A 20,901-nucleotide genomic window follows, 5' to 3' on the forward strand; every position below is an offset into this window, starting at 1 on the left:
GCGACGTGTTTTTCCCGCGCAATCATTTTGCTTGCCAGTGTTTATTGTAGTTGTGTAAGCCCGATGTTTACACACGCAACAAAAGGCAGCGTGTATTAATCGCATGTCATGAGATTGAAGTGTCTTTCCACCCTGTTCGGGCGGAGACACGGCGTCCCGCTGTCTGTTAAGTCACCTGACACTGCACACAGACATGCAAATAAAGCTGACACGCAGGGCCGACAGTCGCCGCCTTATCGCTCATCTCTTTTAGTGTGCATGGAAAATAAAATATCTCACATGCAACCACACGCACACACACGCTCATGATACGCACAGATGAGCTCATACGGGCATAAAGGAGACACAAGCAGTTAAACATATGGGCATGCAGGCGTACAACACAGCACGAGAAACCGTAGATAAAACATCTAAAGTTATAAGTTCAAAACAACTGGAAAATTACAGTAAAAGTACTCTGTTCACTTGTATAGTATCGGCCAAACAATGAAACCCTTTTTATTTACATTGATTTAAAAAGTGTGAAAGGCCCCATTTGAAATGAATAAGTTGGTGAGACGTTGTAAAATTGATAGTTAGTAGCCAGTTAGCTTAACCGGAAGAAGACAATCTTCTCACCTGACAGAAGCCAAATGTAGAACTGTTTTTATGTATTCATTCGATAGTTTTTGAAAATGTTGCACAGGTCCACAGAGGAAAGGTCCCTGGAGAGATGTGATGCCACATCCCAGTGAGGCGTGTCCGCCTCATTTTGTATGCTAATGTGAAAAATGCAGGCAACTCAGCCCTATCTTGATGGAGCTCGTGCCTGTTTCTATGAATAGATGCGGGTGTGGGTGCTGACCTTTGCTCCACCGTGTTCCTCCCCCCCTGCACTGGTCCTCGCAGCACTTTTCACCAAGGCCATCTCAGAGACACATTTCCACCGACCCTCAAGCGTGGCAGGTCTCGTCCCCCCTCTCCGCCTCTGTATTAATCTGTCTGTGAAGCATTTGAAGACTGTTCTAATGTCTGTTCAGTCTTCCGACAGACCGTTGCTGCTTAATCATGTTGTTAGACCTCTGAAAAAAAGCATTAAAATGGTTTAAAAAGTGAGCATCATGGCCTGTGTTGGTCGCTCTCACAATGGGCTTTTGTGAAGAAGCTCACGCGCGGGGGGGGCTGGTGAAGGCCATCGGCGCTCCCCTCGCTCTTTTACAGATGCTACATTCTTTGTCCAGGCTGCAGCGCGTTTATCAGGGTGCCGCTCGTGTAAGTGCATTTGTGTGTCTTTTTGCGTTTGCGTCGCCTTAACAAAACCTTCTCCTTTTAATGTAAACGGCTTTTGCTCATTTGTGTTGCACCTAAGAAGTCAAGCAGGTTGAAAGGCCTTTCTGGGGTTTATACATTTCAAGCTGTCACATGGTTCCTCTGATGATCACACGGGGAAACATCCCCATTTGGCCGTGCAGAAACGCTGAGCCAAGTGGAACACAAAACAGGAAGACATACACGGCACAGCGTTCCCAGCTGAGCCACGTGCGTCGAGCCCAAACCACCGTTTCTGAAACGCGTGCGCCAGCAGGACATTAAGCAGAGCATCTTGTGGAGCTCTACGGTGACCTGCGCTATATCAACCGGCACACGCGCCGCATCACCGCCATCGGCGAGGTCTCCGCTCAAACATTCAACCAATTTGTTAAGATCTCGTAATGAAAGACAACTTGACTCATTCACAGGCACACACGCACAGAAACAAGAAAGCGCAGCGATCATCGCGTGTCCCTGCGGAGGTTTGCGTATTTCGCTCTCTCGTCCGAGGGGGCCTTAATAAACAAACCGAGAGACTGAAGCCACAAGTTTAATGAACTCATGGACACAGAAACATGTAAACACACGTCAAAAGCCAGAACGCAACCCTTCATAAACACATGTGCATCACAGATGAGAGGGAGGCCTAAGAGAAGGCTGGAGGAAACCAGTCACACAAGCATCACTCACGTAAACACACATGAGAGCATGTTGTCACACGCAGGATGTGGACAAAGAGACACGATCTGAGACAGACGAACAAAATGAGACACAAATTAAAGTAATTAGAGACCATTTTCCACATTTGACCCGACTCGTTGGAGCCAGGCAGCGTCGGGTCCGTAAAGTGGTCACGTGTGGCGTGTCGGCAGTGTATGTGCACAGTTCGGCTGGACATTCTGGAGTTGGGGGAATTTGGGGAATGCATAACTCATACATAAGAATCTAAAGTCTTTGAAGCTTGATTTAACGCTGACGCACTCTCATTCTTTACGGTAGATTAGCTCCTCTTTGTCTCACCATCACCACCATAAAGCGAGGACACGGCGGGAGGGGGGGCGGTGGGGGACGGAGGGTGGAAAGGGACTAATGAAGCTGTGGATGTGCTTCCCCTTGTGGTTTGGATGGTGAGTGGTAGCTGTAATTCACCTGCACACACACGCACGCGGACACACATGAATGCGTGTTCTCGCACGATTGTGCACATGACACACTGTCACACGTGCACGCAAGCGCCCGTAGCAACACTTTTGACTCTCTCTTTGTGCGTGTCCTGCCCCCCATTTAGGTCAGTGCAGAGAAGATATATGGATGTGGGAAACATAGCGACCTTGACGTTCCGTGTCTGTGTGTGTGTAGGGTGGGGGTGGGTGAAGGTCTACATTGACTGTGCCCCAATGCACCCATCACCCATCACCCATCTATGAATCATTATAATGATGCACCGGCACATGAATTTTCAAAATACGTACAAAAAAACTACAATACATCACGTGAATTCACTGAAATGCCTTCAGCAGAGGACTGAAATGGCTGCTCATCATGTGATTACTGGCAATAATTTGAAGTGATATTCAGAATATTACTGGGAAAGGACCTCCCGTTGGTAAATAAGGACATTTAGAGGATTAAGTTATATTTACCTTACGAGATTACATGATTTAAGACCCACTAGCTTTTGTAATTTAGTGCTGCAAATGACACACAGTAAGTCATTAAAATGAGATTATTTGGAAAATGCCCCAACATATGGGCTTTGAAGACATTATCAATTGTTACCAAAACATCAAGATAACAAACACATGTTTGCCGAAGGAATCTGTGCCTGGAGCTAATGCAGTATAACACTTATCACACAGCTGTGTCTGTATCTGAATACACTATATAAGTGATCTGCAGAAAGTCATGGAGCTCCCGGGATGCTCGTGAGGAGGACATCGATGGAGCAACGCTGGTCAGCTGTGACTTCTCATGAACTCTCCTCCACCACAAAGGCGCAGCAGGGTAGAGTACCGTACGATGTGGTTCTGACCCGTGGGACACATGTAATAGAGTCACATGCGGCCACATGCTACGGGTGACGCTCTCATCCAGAGGGAGGGGGAGGGGATGTGAACATGATGGGGGTTAGTGGGCTTATGTACGGCAGCAGGATTGAGAGCAAGCCGAGCACGATGCCGCTCACATCGGGAAATAACGCAGCCGAGGTGTGCGTGGTTGTGTGTGTGTGTGTGTGTGTGTGTGACTGGTGAATTCTATTGGCTTGATTGTAGGGAGCCGGAGATGTGAAAAAAAACACACGAGAATTATAGAGGAAAGAGGTGTGAGGATGAATGAAAGGAAGGTGAGAAAAAAAGAGCGGATGAGGGAGCACAGGACCAGGAAATGAGTGCAAGGGAAGATTTTATGGTGTCGTGTTCTTTCATTTCTTTTTATCAATTTATATGACTAAATAGAGCAGTGGATACAATAAAACCAAACAGGCTTATTGCCTCTAACTGAAGATTACATCACGTGTTCAAGCCCCTTGTAAGTCCTGAACGAATCAATTTGACAAATGAAAAGCATCCATCACAGCAGTCATTTGCCCTCTTCTAACAGTTCACTCGTGCACCGCCGTGCGTGAGGTTGTCCATTTCAATCCCATCGATGGTTCCCAAGCTTATCGATTGAGACGGGGGGAAAAACTAAATCATTTGGAATCCATTGCGACGCTTCACCAAGGTGGATAACAAGCAGCAGCAGGGACATCCATCTGCCCCTTTCTTTATTCTCATCCCCATCCCCCGAGTTTCATTAACACTTCTTTTCTCTTCACATTTTGTTTCAATATCTACGGAAAATAGAAGGACGATCTTCCTCCTCGGCCTGCACACATCAGGGGGACAGCGAGAGAATGTGTGGAAAATACTGAGGGATCAGATAGGGATTCAAACAAAACAAGAAAGAGAAAATGCGTCATCCTCTTACACAATGTTTCATAATGAGACATGAAAGATTACAAAATATTGCTTCCTTTATGAGACTACTTTATGAAACTAAAACTCATTTTGGACGCAATGTCTGTCCCACCGAGACTCATATTGCAATATTACATTTAAATTCTCAAAGCACTCAATTTGTTCAACTTGCTGCAACGTGTAACTTGTGCCCTTTTATGAAACAATCAATTATCAATTATTAAAAATTGACAAAAGGTTCAAGTTCAGCTTGGAGAATGTAAGCAAAAAATACCCCTTTATTAATTCTACAGTACATTCATTTTGTTAATCTATATCCCTCTCTCGATTTTACTCTAATTATTTCTTTTCACAGCTAAATGAAGAGAGCAGTACCTGGAAATAGATGGCTATTATGGCTGTGATTTAGATATCCATCCATCCAGTTATAGAATAGACAAAACTTTGCGACATGAAGTTCAGAAAACATAGTTTTCTGGAATAGTTTTTAATTTGGTTATCAAAACAAAACAAAAAACACAATCAACTGGAGAAAAAACACCTTTTTTTTTTAGGACAGATCAAGACGAAAGATCTCAAATCGTCAAATTAGTCAAATGCAAACAGAATCTCACAGGCTCAGTGAAGATGAAAGCAAACGAGGGGAACAATGCCACGGACGCAGCGGCGCTGCCGTCACACACAGATACAGTTCACAGGCAGCGGCCTCTGGTATTTAGTCCTTTATATCAGCTGAAGCGCTTTGATTACGCACGTTTCTCCTCTTTCTGCGAATCCAATCATTACTTCGCACTTCCTCTCATGTCTCTATTTCTGTCATTGCACCTCACCTCTCCCTATCACCTCTTCCACACTGTCAATCCCTAACGGGAGGCCCGTGATTACGTTGGTATACACAATTACATAGAGATTGTTCCCACATAACAGCAAGGGATGTGTGTAAACCCACGACGACGACGATGATGATATTTCCTTATTCTTCTGCGTCCGTGAATATGTAATTACAAAAAGACTGAGCAGTGCGAAGCAATCTGTCGCCCCACCACAGGCTGTTAGTCCGAGCTATAATCTGCCGCGATGACGCTCGTCACAGCCTGTGAACGGAGGTGCTGCGGGACAATGCTCAACCGCTCTGTGCCAGTGTTCCATTACAGAGATGACATCATTCCACTGCAGCACTTAGCGCACACACACACACAAGTATCATTTACGACTTCTCAGTTCTCAGCCACCCCTCCCCCCGTCTTGGATTCATCCTCGTGTGGCCAGCAGCAATTAGTGTGTGTGTGTGTGTGTGTGTGTGTGTGTGTGTGTGTGTGTGTGTGTGTGTGTGTGTGTGTAGAGCCAGAGCTTAGATAATGTGTAGAGATACGGCGAGCGATCGAGATGAAGAGAAGCCCTATCACATCCATCAGCGGAGCGGTGTTGGTGCCGGGGGAGGAGGTGGGGGTGAGAAGCCCACTAATGGCCATATCTCAACAGATCCATCACGTCTCCATCTTGTTTACACTTTAAACCCCTCATCACGTATTGATGACTCACCGCTCATTAGCCAGTTGGTGCACGTGTGCGCGCGGCGCCCCAGTTGTGTGCGTATGTGCACGTGGGGAGAAGAGAGCGAGACAAGTGGGGTGATTCAGGGGCGTAAATACAGCGCGGGCAGTGAGGGAGGCTCGCAGAAAGAAGCGGGACCTCCAACAAAGTCTCCCTCCGGCAACGGGCGGCCATTTGTGATCGTTTTCGGGTTTGGCGTGCTGTTTACACTGTATGCCTGGGTTTAGAATTACTGCACAGAAGTTGTAAGTAGAGTAAGTGCTTTTATATTTGCCTTTGCTAAAGTCAAAACAAGTATGTTGAATTGTCTGTTTGATCATATTGCGAGAAGATGCCATATTTGTTAGCTAGTCCTGATAGCTTTCTCTCTACTTTCCCAACACGATATCATTGCCGGATGAACTAATTTCACCATTAAATCCAACACTTTGTTGTATTTTAATATGTGTGTGCATGATGGATGGATGGTGGAACAATTCAACAGGCCTGGGTGCTACTTATAGCTCTATATTTGGTCGTCTTCATGTCAGAACCAACTCGTCATCCAACCTGTCATTATGACTCAGCGACTTCACATCCTCCAGTCTGGTCGGGCGGAGTCGGTCTCTTGTTATCAATGCTTTCTGTTGTGTTACATTCAAGGTTTGGTTTCAGGCTTTTCATATCTTTTATTTGTGGCTTAACTCATGAGGTCCATCAGCAAATAGACTTGGATTAAAAGACATGACCTTTAGTCATAGGTCACGAGGTTTGAGAAAGGACTACAAAAGGACATATTACAAGATATAGTAGTAAATAGTATAGTATAGTATAGTGTGTCCAGGAAATATGCGTCTGCCATTGTTGGTTTGCACGTAAATGCTAAACAACTTTACTCAATCAAGCAACACACAAGGTTCCAAGCAATCTGATGACCAGAGCCCGACCGATTCCAGCTTTACTGATCAATACAAGATTTACTGGAGGCTGACACCAATATCAATAGCTGAGAATTAAAAAAAATCCAATAATAATATATACGAACCGATGTACGGTACAGCTCTGTAATTGTCATTTATTGGCTTACATATACCACGATATTGATATCTGCAGTAAGCGTCTACTATTTACCGCGACTTGTTCTCCCGTCAGGTGATTGAACGTCTCCTTCTGTGGTCGCGGATCCGTCGTGAAGGGTGAAACTGTGACTCAGTCCCGGACGCCGTTACATAATACATCGCGACCCAGAAGCTCATTGCATTGTTTGCCCGATTCCAGAAGTCTGAATCACTGCCCATAACTCTTGTGTCGCTTGTCAAACGGGTCTGCTGTCGTGCGTCTGTCCCTCTAACAGGTGGCAATTATACAACTGCACTGACAAAGTCAAAACAAAACTAGGCCATAAAAAACACGACATTCTATTTCACTTCTCGTGCTACAGTACGTGAAATGACACGACACTGCAATGTCCTGCATGGCCACAGGCACCTGCTGGTCTCCGTGCTTCATGGTTTCACAGGTCTCTAAAGCTTTTTAGTGTCAGTCAGAAACCATAAAATGTGAGTGCGGACGAAGACAGCGGGCGAACACACAGAAAAAAAGTTTACTACGACATGGCGGGAAATCTGCGGGCGAGACAACGAGCAGAATGCCGGGACGGACAGCAGACGGGTGCTTATTTTACCGACTATAAAACAAAATCTCCGCATAGCTTTGGAATGTTTCTACTATATCGAATGTAAAATCAAAGCAACAGTTGGAAAGCAGCGTTTAGTTTCATGTCAATTTATAGTTAAAAATAATGCATATCATTGGCCGGCAGTTGGCTCAAATTCACTGTATTTTGAATCTGGGTGTCGTTGCTCTAAAATGAGAGTTCAGAAGAGTTTGCAGCGGACGAGTGACCTCAGTGAACTCACATGGACTGACGTGACTGCAGCCAGACCAGACGAGTCACGGCTATTGAAGTGCGGGTTTTGGTATTTGTAGTTCTTTCGGTCATGAGGCATGTTTGTGGATTTTGGAGTCTGCAGTCAACTTGTGAGCTTGTGCAGCGTCTGTTTGGATGAGACATTTTCATTTCTAAATGATCTATACATGAATGTGTGCCTGATTTTGTTTGTTTGAGGCTCTTTTGTATATTTGGGAGATAAAAGGAAAGGGTTGACCTAAAATACGTGACACATGTCCTGGGTTTGGAAACAATGACAAACAATGTGGGTATGAATGTAACAAACTGTTTACGTCACTGCCCGGGTTTCACTTTTTTTTTTTTTTATGACACTGACAAAGTGAATCAGAGGACTGTTTCAACAGACCTGAATTGCTAGGCGACCGTCTGGGTCCATGTTTACTTCCTCTCAGGTGATGTTCACAAATGACGTCATCCTAATTTTGCATACGTCCCAGACTTTGTTGCCAGTTCTGTTGAAGTGAATGTGGCGGCGTTGCTAGTTCCAGGCCATTTTTTAGGCCTCTGCTCAAAAATGGCATACCCATGATAACAAAAACCTCATCCCTGATCTAATTAACTAATTTGTCCATCTGGAGGAATTTTGCTGTCGGGATAAAGGGGAACATCTGTGGATGGGATCTGATGTGTAAATATCAGTATATATGTTACTGGTTACCAAATAAACGAAGATGGCACACACACACATAAAATTAAATTATTTAAAAAACACACACACAAATGGTTTTGATTGTAACTGTTGGGCTTAATGATACGGTCGGGTTGGGTAAATACAGGACCGTATGCTACACTGCCTGCGGTTTGCCTCGTACTAGTTTCAGTCACAGGACATCTTACACAACCATCAGCTATTGTGACTATTATTAGAGCATTAGAGGTTTTGTTCTATTGACAACTTGGCCAAGTTAAAACATTGAAATTCATTTTTTACAAAGTATTTAGTTATTTAGTAATTTATCCTTTTTAACGTGGTGTAGTAACAGCTTTGAGGTGCAGCATATTTTAAATAAAATTACATTGAAATGATCAAAAATGCTGCCGGAAAGTCCCTTAAAAAAAGTCTCCTGTCAACTAACGTCATACGATACTCACTGAAACACACACTGAAACACACCTTGTTTACACTTGCTAACATCACCTGGCCTAATGTCTTCATGATAACAGGCCTGACCTCTGGCAGAAGGGAAAGCGACCTCTTGGCTTTTCTCAGCAGGCGGGAGGTAAGACGAGCGGCCTGGTCCGGGTCTGAGTTACCATCTCAGACGTCTGACTGACCCCCATTCCCGACTGCTCCCCCTCTCCCTTTTCCTGCTTACGTTTCGCAACAACCGAAGAAAAGGCCCCCGGGCCTGGTGTCGGGTATCGGGAGGGCTGCTGTACGTCTGCTCTGTTTTAATGCAGCCTCACACAAAACAAACGTTGTGCAAGAGGACTTCCAGGAACTTGAGAGGAACACAGAGCTGTTTTGGTGTTTGGATCCCACCAGACAAAGAGACTTGTCTCCTGAAAAACACCAGGCGAGATCACCAGGGAATTAACATCCCACGTACGGAAGGCGAGAGCCGTAACGTTTTCTTTATCCGGCTGAACATCTGTCTCACACTCATGAAAATGATCCGTCACTAATGCTTTCAATTCCTTGACAACGCAAAAATCATTTCACAAGAACATGGAATGGGTGTGGAGCCTCACCAAGCTTTATTTACATGCGCACCATTTCTTATACAAACTAGATTACAATTAAAAATGGAATACACAGGAAAAATACCAACTAACATCAAGTCGAGAAGAAGCAAGATTAATAAAGGAAACAGCTCAGAGGACGTGAGGGGGGCAGCTGACCTGGACCTCTAGAGAATCATGAAAAAGTTCCAAGAGAAGTTAATGAAAAGGGAACATCGAAGGTGATTAAGGTATCTAGTGGTATGTTTACTTCTATTTTTTTTGCTTTTCTTAGCTTTAAATTTGCACGTGACGTGCTGCAGGTGTGTGTGTGCGTGTGTGTATGTGTGTTGAGCACGAGGAGATAATCTGTGCATCAATGAAGCAGTAGCACTGAGTGGTTGTGTGGAAGGCCTGCTCCACTATGACAAAGTGTAAACTACCTCCCCGAAGAGCCAAAGCATACACAACGTATGTATGTTTTATCAGGGATCAATAACCCCTCTTTAAGTAGAACGGGCTTTTATGTTGTCAGTCCTGTTCACGGGACTAGTCGAGTGCTTCTAGCATTTAGCGCTGTCATCGTGGATAGATCCAAATGCCTAGCAGTGACGGCTCGGGGGTTTCCATTCCAAGCACGTGTGATAAATGCTTTGGAGATTTTTAGATGTGACAAGGGTGTAGGAATCTCCAGCGCGTTGTCAGATGGGGCTTCTACCACATCAAAATGACCAGCAAACATTCTGCGAGCACCGGGACGTTAACCTGCTGTACTCCACGTGGAATAAAACAAGTGTGAAGCCGAGGAACGTCCGTTGAGGAGGATTTCCCTGTGTCTGCCTTGATGTGCACACACTCGTAACAATAAACCCTTTAACGCGGGAGGACTCAGCTTTGTTAGCCCCGATTTAAAAAAATAGAAAGTGTGTGTGTGCTTAAGTGCTAAAGACACAGGGTTCCTCTGTGATTTACAATTTCTGTCGCAGGACGGCACCATTGGAAGGATGTAGGGGTACAGCTAGGTCATGCACTAAACCTCAGATAGCACAGTAGATCATTCTAGTCAACCGTGCACACACACACACACACACACACACTCCTCCGACCTTGGCTTCAAAGGGATATACACACACATCTGTACACTATTATACACAGCGGGGCATACACTTCATGTTGCCACCCCGGACAGAGAGAAGGGATCCCAGGATGCCCAGATGCTACAACAACGGTGCTTTCCACCATTTGAAAAAAAGAAAAAAAATCTGGTTCAACAATTAAATTGCTGGTAACAGTGTTCCTTCCTACGGGGGGATGTAACTTTGTTCATTACTTCTTCAACTTTACCTTCAGAGGTTTCATGAAATCCAAGGGGGTCAAGTACTACATGAGTATATAAGTACAGCGAGTATATATGCATTTCACACGTTTTCATAATGCATAAACACATGCACGCGTACAGTCGGCTGTGCTGTATGCAGCATGAGGGATAGTGAGGGATTACACATCCTTGTGAGATTAAATCAACAGAAATAAATTCCACAGATAATCACGTACACGCACGCACATAAACATGTACTCGGGAGGTACGGGGAAATCACCTGGAGGAGCACCAGGCGTGTCCACGAGGGGGGATGTGTGTATGCGCGTCACAAGTCCGACAAGGAGGAAAAAAATAAAAGCCATGACAGCAAAAAAAAAACAGAAAAATAACGGGCCGCGTGATGTCTTAATCCTGACGTTTCTTCTCCTCCTCCTTCATCTTGGCGGCCAAAGTTCACAGGTTACAAGTTCACGAACACAAAGCACTACTGTTTTCTATCAAGAAATGTTAAAATACCATTAGAATGTGACTTGATGTTACTTAAAATGGGAAGCCTCCCTTTCCCCCCCTGAGTGATTCTATATATGCATAAGAAGCCTCACACGCCCGTGACGGGAGAACAGCAGAGCTTAACACAGATCCCTGGTATTATTTCTTCTACGTGTGTGCAACAAACGTGTGTGTGTGTGCTTGTCTGTTAGTGTGTGTCGTGATTTGGCTGCCAGCATATCCTACTGTTTGTTTCAAGTAATTTGGCAATATACAGAGATAGCTTATTATTGTTGTACTCAAGAAACAAATGGCTTCTGGAGGAATGAGCCGGAAACCCTGCGCCCCCTCCCTGCCCCCTCCTCCACCCGCCACCGTCTGCAGGTTCAACCTCGCCGTGCTACAAATGGCTGCAGCTTTGGGCATCTGCAGAATGAGGGTGAAAAACAGAAAAAGAAAAAGACCAAACGAAATGCACGGCTTGCTCTCTCCGGGTCGGGCTCAACACTGTTTACAAAGCACCTGTAATGGTGTGGAAATGTTCACAACCCCCAGGACACAGGTAATCATTTTGCCTACATCATATGCAGTGATAAAGCCATCTGACAAAATCTTTACCTGTCTTTCTTGAACTCTACACCACTCTGGACTGTACAAATATCCATGACAAAGATTCTCTTTCTCTCGTCTTTTTTTTTTCTTCAGTTTTTACAGTTAGATTACAGATTTACAGATATTTCCTTTCGTTTTTTAATTGTTTTTTTTTACAAATGATAGCAAATATTATTTTAAATATTCAGCTAATGGTAATTATAGCCCTCAGTATGCAACTTAATTTAATTGAAGCAACAGATTTGGAAGTGCATGGCATTGAGTTGAGCAGTTTTGACTCGTACGGGTCCTGGCGATTTGCAAACTGGGGCAAAGAGTCGGTCGGTCTGTTGGTGTGTTTGCATGTACGTAAAGATACTCCACGTTCATCTTTCCATTTCATCAACACACCGAAGACATGTATGATGCAGACAACAATGACAAGATAGAAAGTCCCCAAAACAAACACTGAACATTTAAAACACCAAAAGAGAACAGAGGGATATTGTTTTTTCCACAGAACACATCCCAGGAAACCCCTGGATCAGATTTACACCACGGCACCTCTGGATCTTTTCACTCTACACTTTGTTTTTGTCTTTATTTTTGTTTTCAAAGGAAACAACTCCTTCAAGCTTTGCTTTATATTAAATCCTTGTATATCACCCGAGACACCCTTCTGATGAATCTGTGTCTCTTTGATGTCCACAGACTGAGCGTCAAAGGAGAATTGCATAATTTGTGAGTTTTACATTAACTTCCTCGTTGTTGTTGTTGTGGTGGTGGTGGTTTCACAGGAGGCTTCGAGGGATGACGTGCAGCGTCTCTGGAGTTTGTCTGATCGTCCGTGGTTCATCAGTGTGGGAGCCGAGGTAAAGCTCTCGTGAGAAAATCTTCTTCTGTAAACACACGGTTCGTATCTTTACGTTGTGCTGATGGCAGGTTTGGCAAAAAGGATGTTGTGTGTCTGATCTTCTTTTGCACTACTTAGTTCAGACCTGGAGACATAAAGAACGAGATTATTACGACTGCATGTTCATGCTGTAATAACTGAAAGCAAGAAAAAAAATAATTTCTGTTTATTAACCAAATGTCCCCAATCCAGCTTTTTTGTCCGCTGCATTAATCCAATGTGCTTAAAGATACCACGGGTACTTTCCTCATGTCGCTCACAATATATGCATTTTGGGAACTTTACTGTGAAACCATGAATGTTTAAATTAACTTTTACAGTTTCCATAAAAAGTAAACACATTTTGTGGGAGAAGCTTTGTTGTTTATGGTTGAAGGAAACAGTTGAAGTGGTTTTGGGAAAGGACTCAGACTTGTGTAATTATGCTGAGAGAACTGTTTCCATGTGGATTTACAGCACAATGAGTGAAGCATTGACTGTCATTAAGGTTTAAGACAGCACGAAATGAAAACAATAACAGTTCACTTCCAGAAAGCATGTTGGTGGATGAATATTTACACTTCTAGCACACCGTCATATAAAATTTACCGATAAGTAAATCCCTTTTTTCTAAAAAAAGGTATCGTATTTCTACTTGGCATTACATTACGTTTCGTAATTCAGTGAAAAAAGGTGCATCGCCAATACAAGGCTGCGCTCGTGCACACGACCCCCGAGCATACACACCTGCTCTGCTCTCCCCCGGCCCCGGCGCCTCAGCCGGGCACCCCGCTCTGAGAGGTCTGCTTGGTGCTCGCTAAGCTGCCGACTCCGTTCATGTTGACCAGAGAGTCAAAGTTAAAGTCCAGGCCGTCCGCCTCCATCATCAGCTCGTTCCTGATGATGGAGTCCACGTCACACTCCAGGCTGCTGCTGCTACACGTGAACATGTCCAGGTCCAGATCTGTGGGGAAACGGTCCTGGCACATCCCTCCGCTGCTGCTAATTGTCCCGTTTAGGAAGATTGAAGTGTCGATCTGCATGGAAGAGGAACCATTTCCTCCCAACGGGGAAAGCAGGAGGTGCGGCTTGGCATTAGCCAGTGCGTTAGCCTCGTTGGCTAGGTTCAGGCCTCCGTTCAAAGACCGCAGGTTGTGGTTGTTACTCGGAAGAATCTCCACTTGGCTACCCTGAAGTCCACCAGTTACGCCGAAGGTCATGACGGGATCATTGCGGAGCATGAGGCCCCGGCGGGAGTTCTGCGATATGACGGCGGCGGCGCTGGCCTGCGACATCAGCGGGTCGGACTGGGTCATCATGACGTCGCTTCGGCCGTGGCTGTCCGAGTTGAGCAGGTCTTGTAGCGTCTGATTGCCAAAGCGAGAGAGGCCCGAGAAGGACGTCTGCTTGTTCTCCTGGATGGTCTGCATGGGGGCCGGGCGCAGGGAGGAGCCTGGCGCGTGGGGGCCAAAGATGGAGTTGGCGTAGCCGTTAACGCCACCGTTAGTAGAGTTGGTGGACGGAGAAGAGTGGGTGGAAGGTGAGCCCAGCCCGTTGGGTTTAGACACAAAGTTGAACACGGAGGAACCGCTCGGAGCCGCCGGCCCCGTCACGGTTGGCACCAGGTCGATGTTATCCAGCAACTCGTCCATCAGGTCGTCTTTGAGTCCGTCGTTCAGGTTCATCGTACCCGCCAGGTCTGCGAGGCGGGGAAGCTCAGCCGGCGCAGGCTTCGCGCCGGTCGCGGCGTTGCCCGGAGACAGCGCCGTGCCGGGGCTGGAGTACAGCATGGGCGAGAGAGGAGGCTCCTCGTCGGGCACCTCGTCCAGCTCAGGGTTGGCCAGAATGGGCGAGAGGCGGCCGCTCACTGTGCTGGCGTTGGAATTAGTGCGGGAGCGGAAGTCGGTCCAGGCGTCCAGCTCCTCGCTGCTGCGTGACGTCGGGCTGCCGGGCCACTTGGAGAGACCCGACGGACTGTCTGCGCCGCCCTCGCCGGCGGCAGCGGCGGCCTGCAGAGCCGCCTTCTTCTTGGCGGCGCGGCCGCGGGCCGACTTGGTGTACTTGTTGCTGTTGTCCATGGAGACGGCGCGGCGGCGAGGAGCCTTCCCGCCCTTGCCTCCCTCCGGGTTGATCATCCACCAGGAGCTCTTCCCCGTTCCCTCGTTCTGCACCCGGATGAAGCGGCTGTGAAGGGAAAGGTTGTGCCGGATGGAGTTCTGTAACGCAAAAGGAAAGGAAGAGAATGCGTCAGGTGATGTGTTTAAAATAACTCTCTCAAACAATGATTTCAGTATTGGTTTCTTTCGGTTATATTTTCCTTTTACCAACACAATATTCGAAGAATATATTAAGTCCAACAATCATTAACCCATAAACAACCCAATACTATGCATTCTGCAGCAATGTCAAGTTGCTCTAGTGATTAAACACACTGAAATCAAATCAAATAGTTTAAATTGTTCACTGAATAGACAGGAACACGTTAACGTATGGCAGCGCTTGGCGCGGATGTCCACGTTGTTCCCCTGTAGCGCTTATAAAGGAGACAGTGGTCTATAATCTAGCCTCTCCTCTATTATGAATGACGCGTACAAAGAGGCCTTCTTTCCCAAGGAGCTCGTTCTGTGTTGCATCACGTGTGTTTGCAGGCAAGTCTTGTCTGGTTTGTATCGATCAACTCGCCCCCAGAGGCTCACAACACAGAACCAAGGCAATGTGAGTTGGTTGCACCACCACTTTGGTTTTCATTGTTCCCAGATGATTACGCTTGATGCAATACTTTGTGTTATTAACACTAGCTGTGTATCATAAATGTTAGTTTGTTGCATGCAAAGTGCGTTTAACATCAGCGTGTTAGCATTATCATTGTGAGCAGCTCAATGAAGCTCACATCACCACTAGCGTGGCTGTCGTCTCTTAGGCTTGTTGACTTATGATGTGTGAAGAGATTTTTATGGGGCCTATTCCCATATACAAATGTTTTTAATGTGAATTTGCCAACATTTCTCCCATTTGGATCCAACTTGTGTAACCGTTGACACTGTGCAGTCTCACAAATAATTGCAGTGCTAATCCAGGACGTTAAGAGAGCTGGATTTAAATCATTAATGATGAACAGGGATTGTAGGTTGTATCTAAACCTCAAGAAAAGTGTGTCGAGGGAAACACTTTCCTGTTTCATGAAACTCAGCGCTATTCTTAGAGGCGTAGTTCTTGTACGTGTTATTGTTGCGGGCCATTATTGGTTCCCATTTGCACAATAGACAGCAACTCCGTCAATAGTCTTCTTTAATAATCAATTAGTGAGTTCAATTCTCCATTTTCCTCCACGTCCAACAACCTTGTTGAATAATTTTTTTTTCCCAGCCTCCTCTCTTCATACCTCCTTTGCAGTTTCTGTTGTTTCACAAACACGCTGCTCTTACGAGCCCCGAGGAACTCTGGGGCGATGCTATATCCTCCCATCTAAACAAGCCAACCGCCATCCACAACATGCACGCATTCTTCCCTCTATTCTCCTCCCTTGTATATTTTCACTCCCCGAAATGGAAACAATTCCTGGGTTCCAAATGGCGAAGGCCAAAATCATTGAGTTTTTTTTCTGGGAATCACAATATTGTTTTGCATGGAGCGGCCCCCGTCTCTCCTGAGCAACGCACTGCCGATAGTTTAGGATTGTTTTTCTGGTCAAAGGCAGTTCAATCAGAGAGGAGAAATAGAAGCTTAAGTTACCGTTGCGAACGCCGTGTTGGCAGAGTTAAAACTCGGATCTCTGGGGCCCAACTAAACCTGTGACCCCGTGTGAGTGCTCACATTTCAGCACGCATCTGTGGCTTTCAGATGGTTATTTGGACATGCCTGGATTTTCCATTTGCAAAATGTTTTAAAAAAGGGACGTTGTGCTTTTTCCGCCCGTCAGCAAACCCATAGAAATTTGCACGTAATCATGAATGGTTTGTGTATACGTGAATGTGCATTCCCCGAGTGTGTGTATTCTGTGCAATGAGGTAAGAAGAGACACCAGGGGGACCAGTGTTTATCCGCCCGCATCTCTCGAGGCGTGACGTAAGGCCGCTTTATTACGGGACATTTCACACACAGACATGCACGCAACACACATACCGGCTGAAATGTTTCCAGCTGCCAGAGAGATGTAAATACAGGCAGGAGATATTTTGTTAAGGAAAAACGAGAACTTTTGGAGGGATGAGTGAGAGCGGAATGAATGGAATGCGAGTTTCCTTCTCGCGCTGCTGTAAACATTTACCTGCCAGCTCCCGACACTTCATCAATCGCTCTCCCATGCTTCATCCGCCACCACCTTTATCCCCACTCCCTCCACCCAACAAAGCCACTTGTTTAATGTTTCTCTTTTCCGTGCCACCGATCACATCTTTCAAATGTCAGGGAGGATATTTCTAACTCGGCTTGATGGAGCGGCAAAGAAGGAAACGGGACATCTGCAACCGAGGCACGGACAGTGATGAATAGAAGGAAAAAAAATGGGATGCCAAGTGAAAATGTGTGAGTGATGGTGAGAGAGGGTGAGAGGACGATGACTGCAAGATGACAGAAAGGAAACTGGTATAATTAAGTCGAGTGGATGGTAATAGTAGATCCTCACACACACACACACACACACACACACACGCTCATCCTCACAAACCGTATGATTATTATTGTAATTCCGGACATTTCAAAGATATACGTTTTATAAAGTTTTTTTTTTTTACAGAAAATATAATTCTTACAGGGTTTAAGTACCATAAACCAAAAGATGTTCACCTTCATGTAATTGGGATGAAGCACAAGATGTTGCCAAACGAACAAACACACTTGTGGTTCTGTGAGTTGAGCTTTATTATTTCAGTGGACCGGGCTGTTAATCTTTTGTGTTTTGACATTTCCTTTGCTTCACATTTCATGGAGACATTCAGGCTCTCCTGCAGACCGCAATGTCTACTTTCTGGCTGCCATGGTTCCTACTAATGACAAAGCCAAACATATTATTTACATTCTAGGAGCTCACTGAACTTCAAATGTGTGCGGTCATAATTAGCGTTATGGTAGGAAACTCAACGTTCCTAATTAATTAACTTTGCGCTGTCTGGCACGCTAACCGACACACCCAAGATGTAGCAGACCTATTACGTAGAATCCTGCTGCTCAATGCTGTCATGCTTGTAGCTCCCCTGTTACCTCTGTGTTCCCTGTGCATGTTCGGTCTTTGGTGAGATGTTCAAGCACTTTCTTTTTGTTTTTACTATTTTAAGTTACTATGAAGTAAAAAATACTTAAAGTCAAATTTATTTGACTTGATTACATGCTGAAATTGAGAATACTCCAGAAGGAAGGCAGCTGAAACGTTCGTACCTTCTACCAGGCAGGTATTGAGGAACTTATAATTTGATTCCACGCTTGATTTACTCTTTTTACCACAGCTTAAATCACACATTGAAAGCAGCCTCCATACTTAACATTACTTTACTAAAATGTGGGCGTCTCAGAGGTGGAAGAAGAGTCTCCAAAGCCTCTCGGTGTACAAAATATTTGGTCTCGTCTCATAATTGAAGTAGATGTAACAGCTGAAATAAAAAATAAAAAACCCAGATGTTATCTGAAGAAGCGCTTCAGGTGTAATTTATGTTGTTCCGTGTTTTGTTACTGGCAGAACGTATGTCCTCTATGAGTTTGTGTTTGTTTGTGCCACGTGTCAGTGCGAGGGGGATGCTGTCGCTCCGCTGGGATACGCCCGAAGCACAGCGGCTCCGAATCATTACTCCTTCCATGCTGCAACAGGAGCCTAATAACACAAACACCTTTTTTTCCCCTTTAAGACCTAATTAGTCACCTCCTCCTCATTCTCTCTCAGTTGAGCATTTACCGACCCTGTCTCACCGTATGTTAGTGAACTAACTTTGGATTTTTCACCAAATGTCTTCAGGAAGATTGACCTCACTTTCATATCATGTTGGGTTAGATTAGTTTACAGCTTTTAAAGTTCACAGCAAACACAACAGATTTCAAGAAGTCACTGAGCCTGGCCATAAAATAATCAAGAAATAACGTGTCAATTAGAGGTGGATTTTGTTATTTTTATACAGTCGGAAAAATAGTTTTGCCAATCTTTCCGGATTTTGTGCAAAGGTTACTCGCTGCAGCTGTAGCTTCATATTGAGTGTACACAAATTAGAGTCTGATCTTCTCATCGTGTTCCCGGCACAAAAGCGAACACATGAATTTCCCCAAATATCAAATTATTTCTTTATTGGGTCCAGAACAGCGGTGCAAGGAGTCAACTGTTCAGAAAACTGGTTGTGCAGCTTCACCAGCGTATTTGAAGCAAACACAGAGAAAGCCAGACAAAGCTGAGCTCGCTTTGTGAGACAGTCCCCAGCTGTATGTGTGTGCGTGTGTGTGTGTGTGTGTGCGTGTGTGTGTGTGTGCGCCAGCTGCAGCCAAAGCTCAGGAACACAGAGGCCTTTTTGTCCGTCAGCAACATGTGGGAACAATTAATCACTGTCGGCAACCACGCTAGGAATCTCCTTTCCCTCATTATTCTCATATTTGAAGGTGCGTTGGCGGGAACTCATATATTTGCATTTGTGTGTCAGTCTAAATGAAGAAAGTGTGTGTGTCTGTGTGGACTTTTTCGTAAGGGAGTGTTTTAAGAAGATCTCAAAGTGATGTGGGGGAATGATATCTATGCACCCCGTATGCATGTTTTAAATCAATGGAGATGAATACCTCAGACCCCTGGGCTTACTAGAGCAGGTTCTTCTGATTGGAGCAGATGATTTTCAGGGCGCTTCCTAATTGGTTGTAGCTGTCCTCGCTCCATCCGCGCTGATTGGTGGAGTGAAATTGCTTCGCGTAGCCAGGCAGTACAGAGAAGGGAGGGTCTGCACGGTGTTGCAAGTGTATTTCATCAGCCAGCTACAGCACGTACGCGAATGGACGGCCTGGGTCAGTTTCCCTTTGCCTGGTTCCTGTTCTCTCTGTGTGCCCGAGAGAATATTTGTACTGGTCAGCCCAACCCCAGATACAAATGCAGAGAAGAACACACCAAAAGGCCTCAACACACACACACAAACACACACACACACACACACATACATACAGACACACGACTACAGCTTGTGTGTTGTGCTCCAGGAAAGCGAAGGGTCAGAGGTTACAGTTTCACAGAGCCAGGAGACAGCAATATGTCAAAGGTCAAAGTGCTTTGAAGTCGCATCTCTCGCCTCGAACGGCCCCGCCCCCTTGACCCTGCTTCTACTGCTGTGATTGGACCAACGACGTGACCTGAGCCTCACACGTCTGGTGTGTTTAACCATCCACTGACACAGTGTGTTCAGTGTGAGGCCAGACGTAACCACACTTTCAGCCATTATGTAAACCAGCTCTAATCTGTCAACGGCGAGCGCTGCTGGGTCAAGCAGACAACTTGTGCAACATTAGTTACCATTTAAGAAAAGCCAAGAAAAACAATTGCTTATGAATGATAAAAATGTTTTTCTCGGTGTATAAAATGTTTGTTCTTTAAAGAATGGAAAAAAATACAACTTTGTGAGGGGAAGCATATGAACCAGACACACATGTCTTGGAAACATTAATAAAGTAAACACAACATGCCGAGACAAAAGAGCTCATTGCTTTTCAGAGAAAGGAGCAATTGTTTGAATCCAGCTACGCTCGTGAGTTTGCAACTTTACAAGAATATGACCCAAGACGAGGATCATAGTTCCTGCAGAAGCACCACTTATATTCTGGCTACAGAAGTCTGTTGCACACTAACACACAAATGCACACTAACACACGCAAAACACACATACGGGTCCAGGTTCCAGCTGTCCTGAGCTCGGGACTGCAGACAGAACATTCCATTCTCTTCAAATCATATGTGCTTTTGTGTTTAAGTTTTATTTATGCACATGTGTGTGCGCGTATTTGTTCACTGCATGGAGATCTGGAGCTCGCTAGAAGGAATCCTGTTTCCCTCATTCTGCTAATATCTCTACTCTTGTTGAATAGATTAAGGTCTTTATTGGAATGCAGACACCCATCAAATAAACTCTTTTTATTATGAAAAGGATATATCTAATTGTTGTTGTGAACACACACAGACAAATTCGCACACTGCTTAAGAGTTGTGACCTTGTTCAAAAACAAAAAAACCTGGCCACCGAGA

At 45.2% G+C, this 20,901-nt stretch overlaps 1 protein-coding gene across 1 annotated transcript in view; it reads right to left on the reverse strand.

Moving 5' to 3' along the window:
- Positions 1-9,430: 9,430 nt before the first annotated feature.
- foxo3b (forkhead box O3b) overlaps positions 9,431-20,901 on the reverse strand; it is a 35,191-nt gene continuing 23,720 nt past the window's right edge. The window contains exons 3-4 of the mRNA XM_040161391.2: positions 13,458-14,926; positions 9,431-12,816 (exon numbers count right to left, since the gene is read on the reverse strand). Of these exons, the coding sequence (XP_040017325.2) occupies positions 13,487-14,926 (1,440 nt within the window). The 3' untranslated portion in view covers positions 9,431-12,816; positions 13,458-13,486. The remainder of the gene's footprint in view (positions 12,817-13,457; positions 14,927-20,901) is intronic.

The sequence above is a fragment of the Gasterosteus aculeatus genome, chromosome 18, assembly GCF_964276395.1.
Source record: "Gasterosteus aculeatus chromosome 18, fGasAcu3.hap1.1, whole genome shotgun sequence".
NCBI classification, from domain to species: domain Eukaryota; kingdom Metazoa; phylum Chordata; class Actinopteri; order Perciformes; family Gasterosteidae; genus Gasterosteus; species Gasterosteus aculeatus.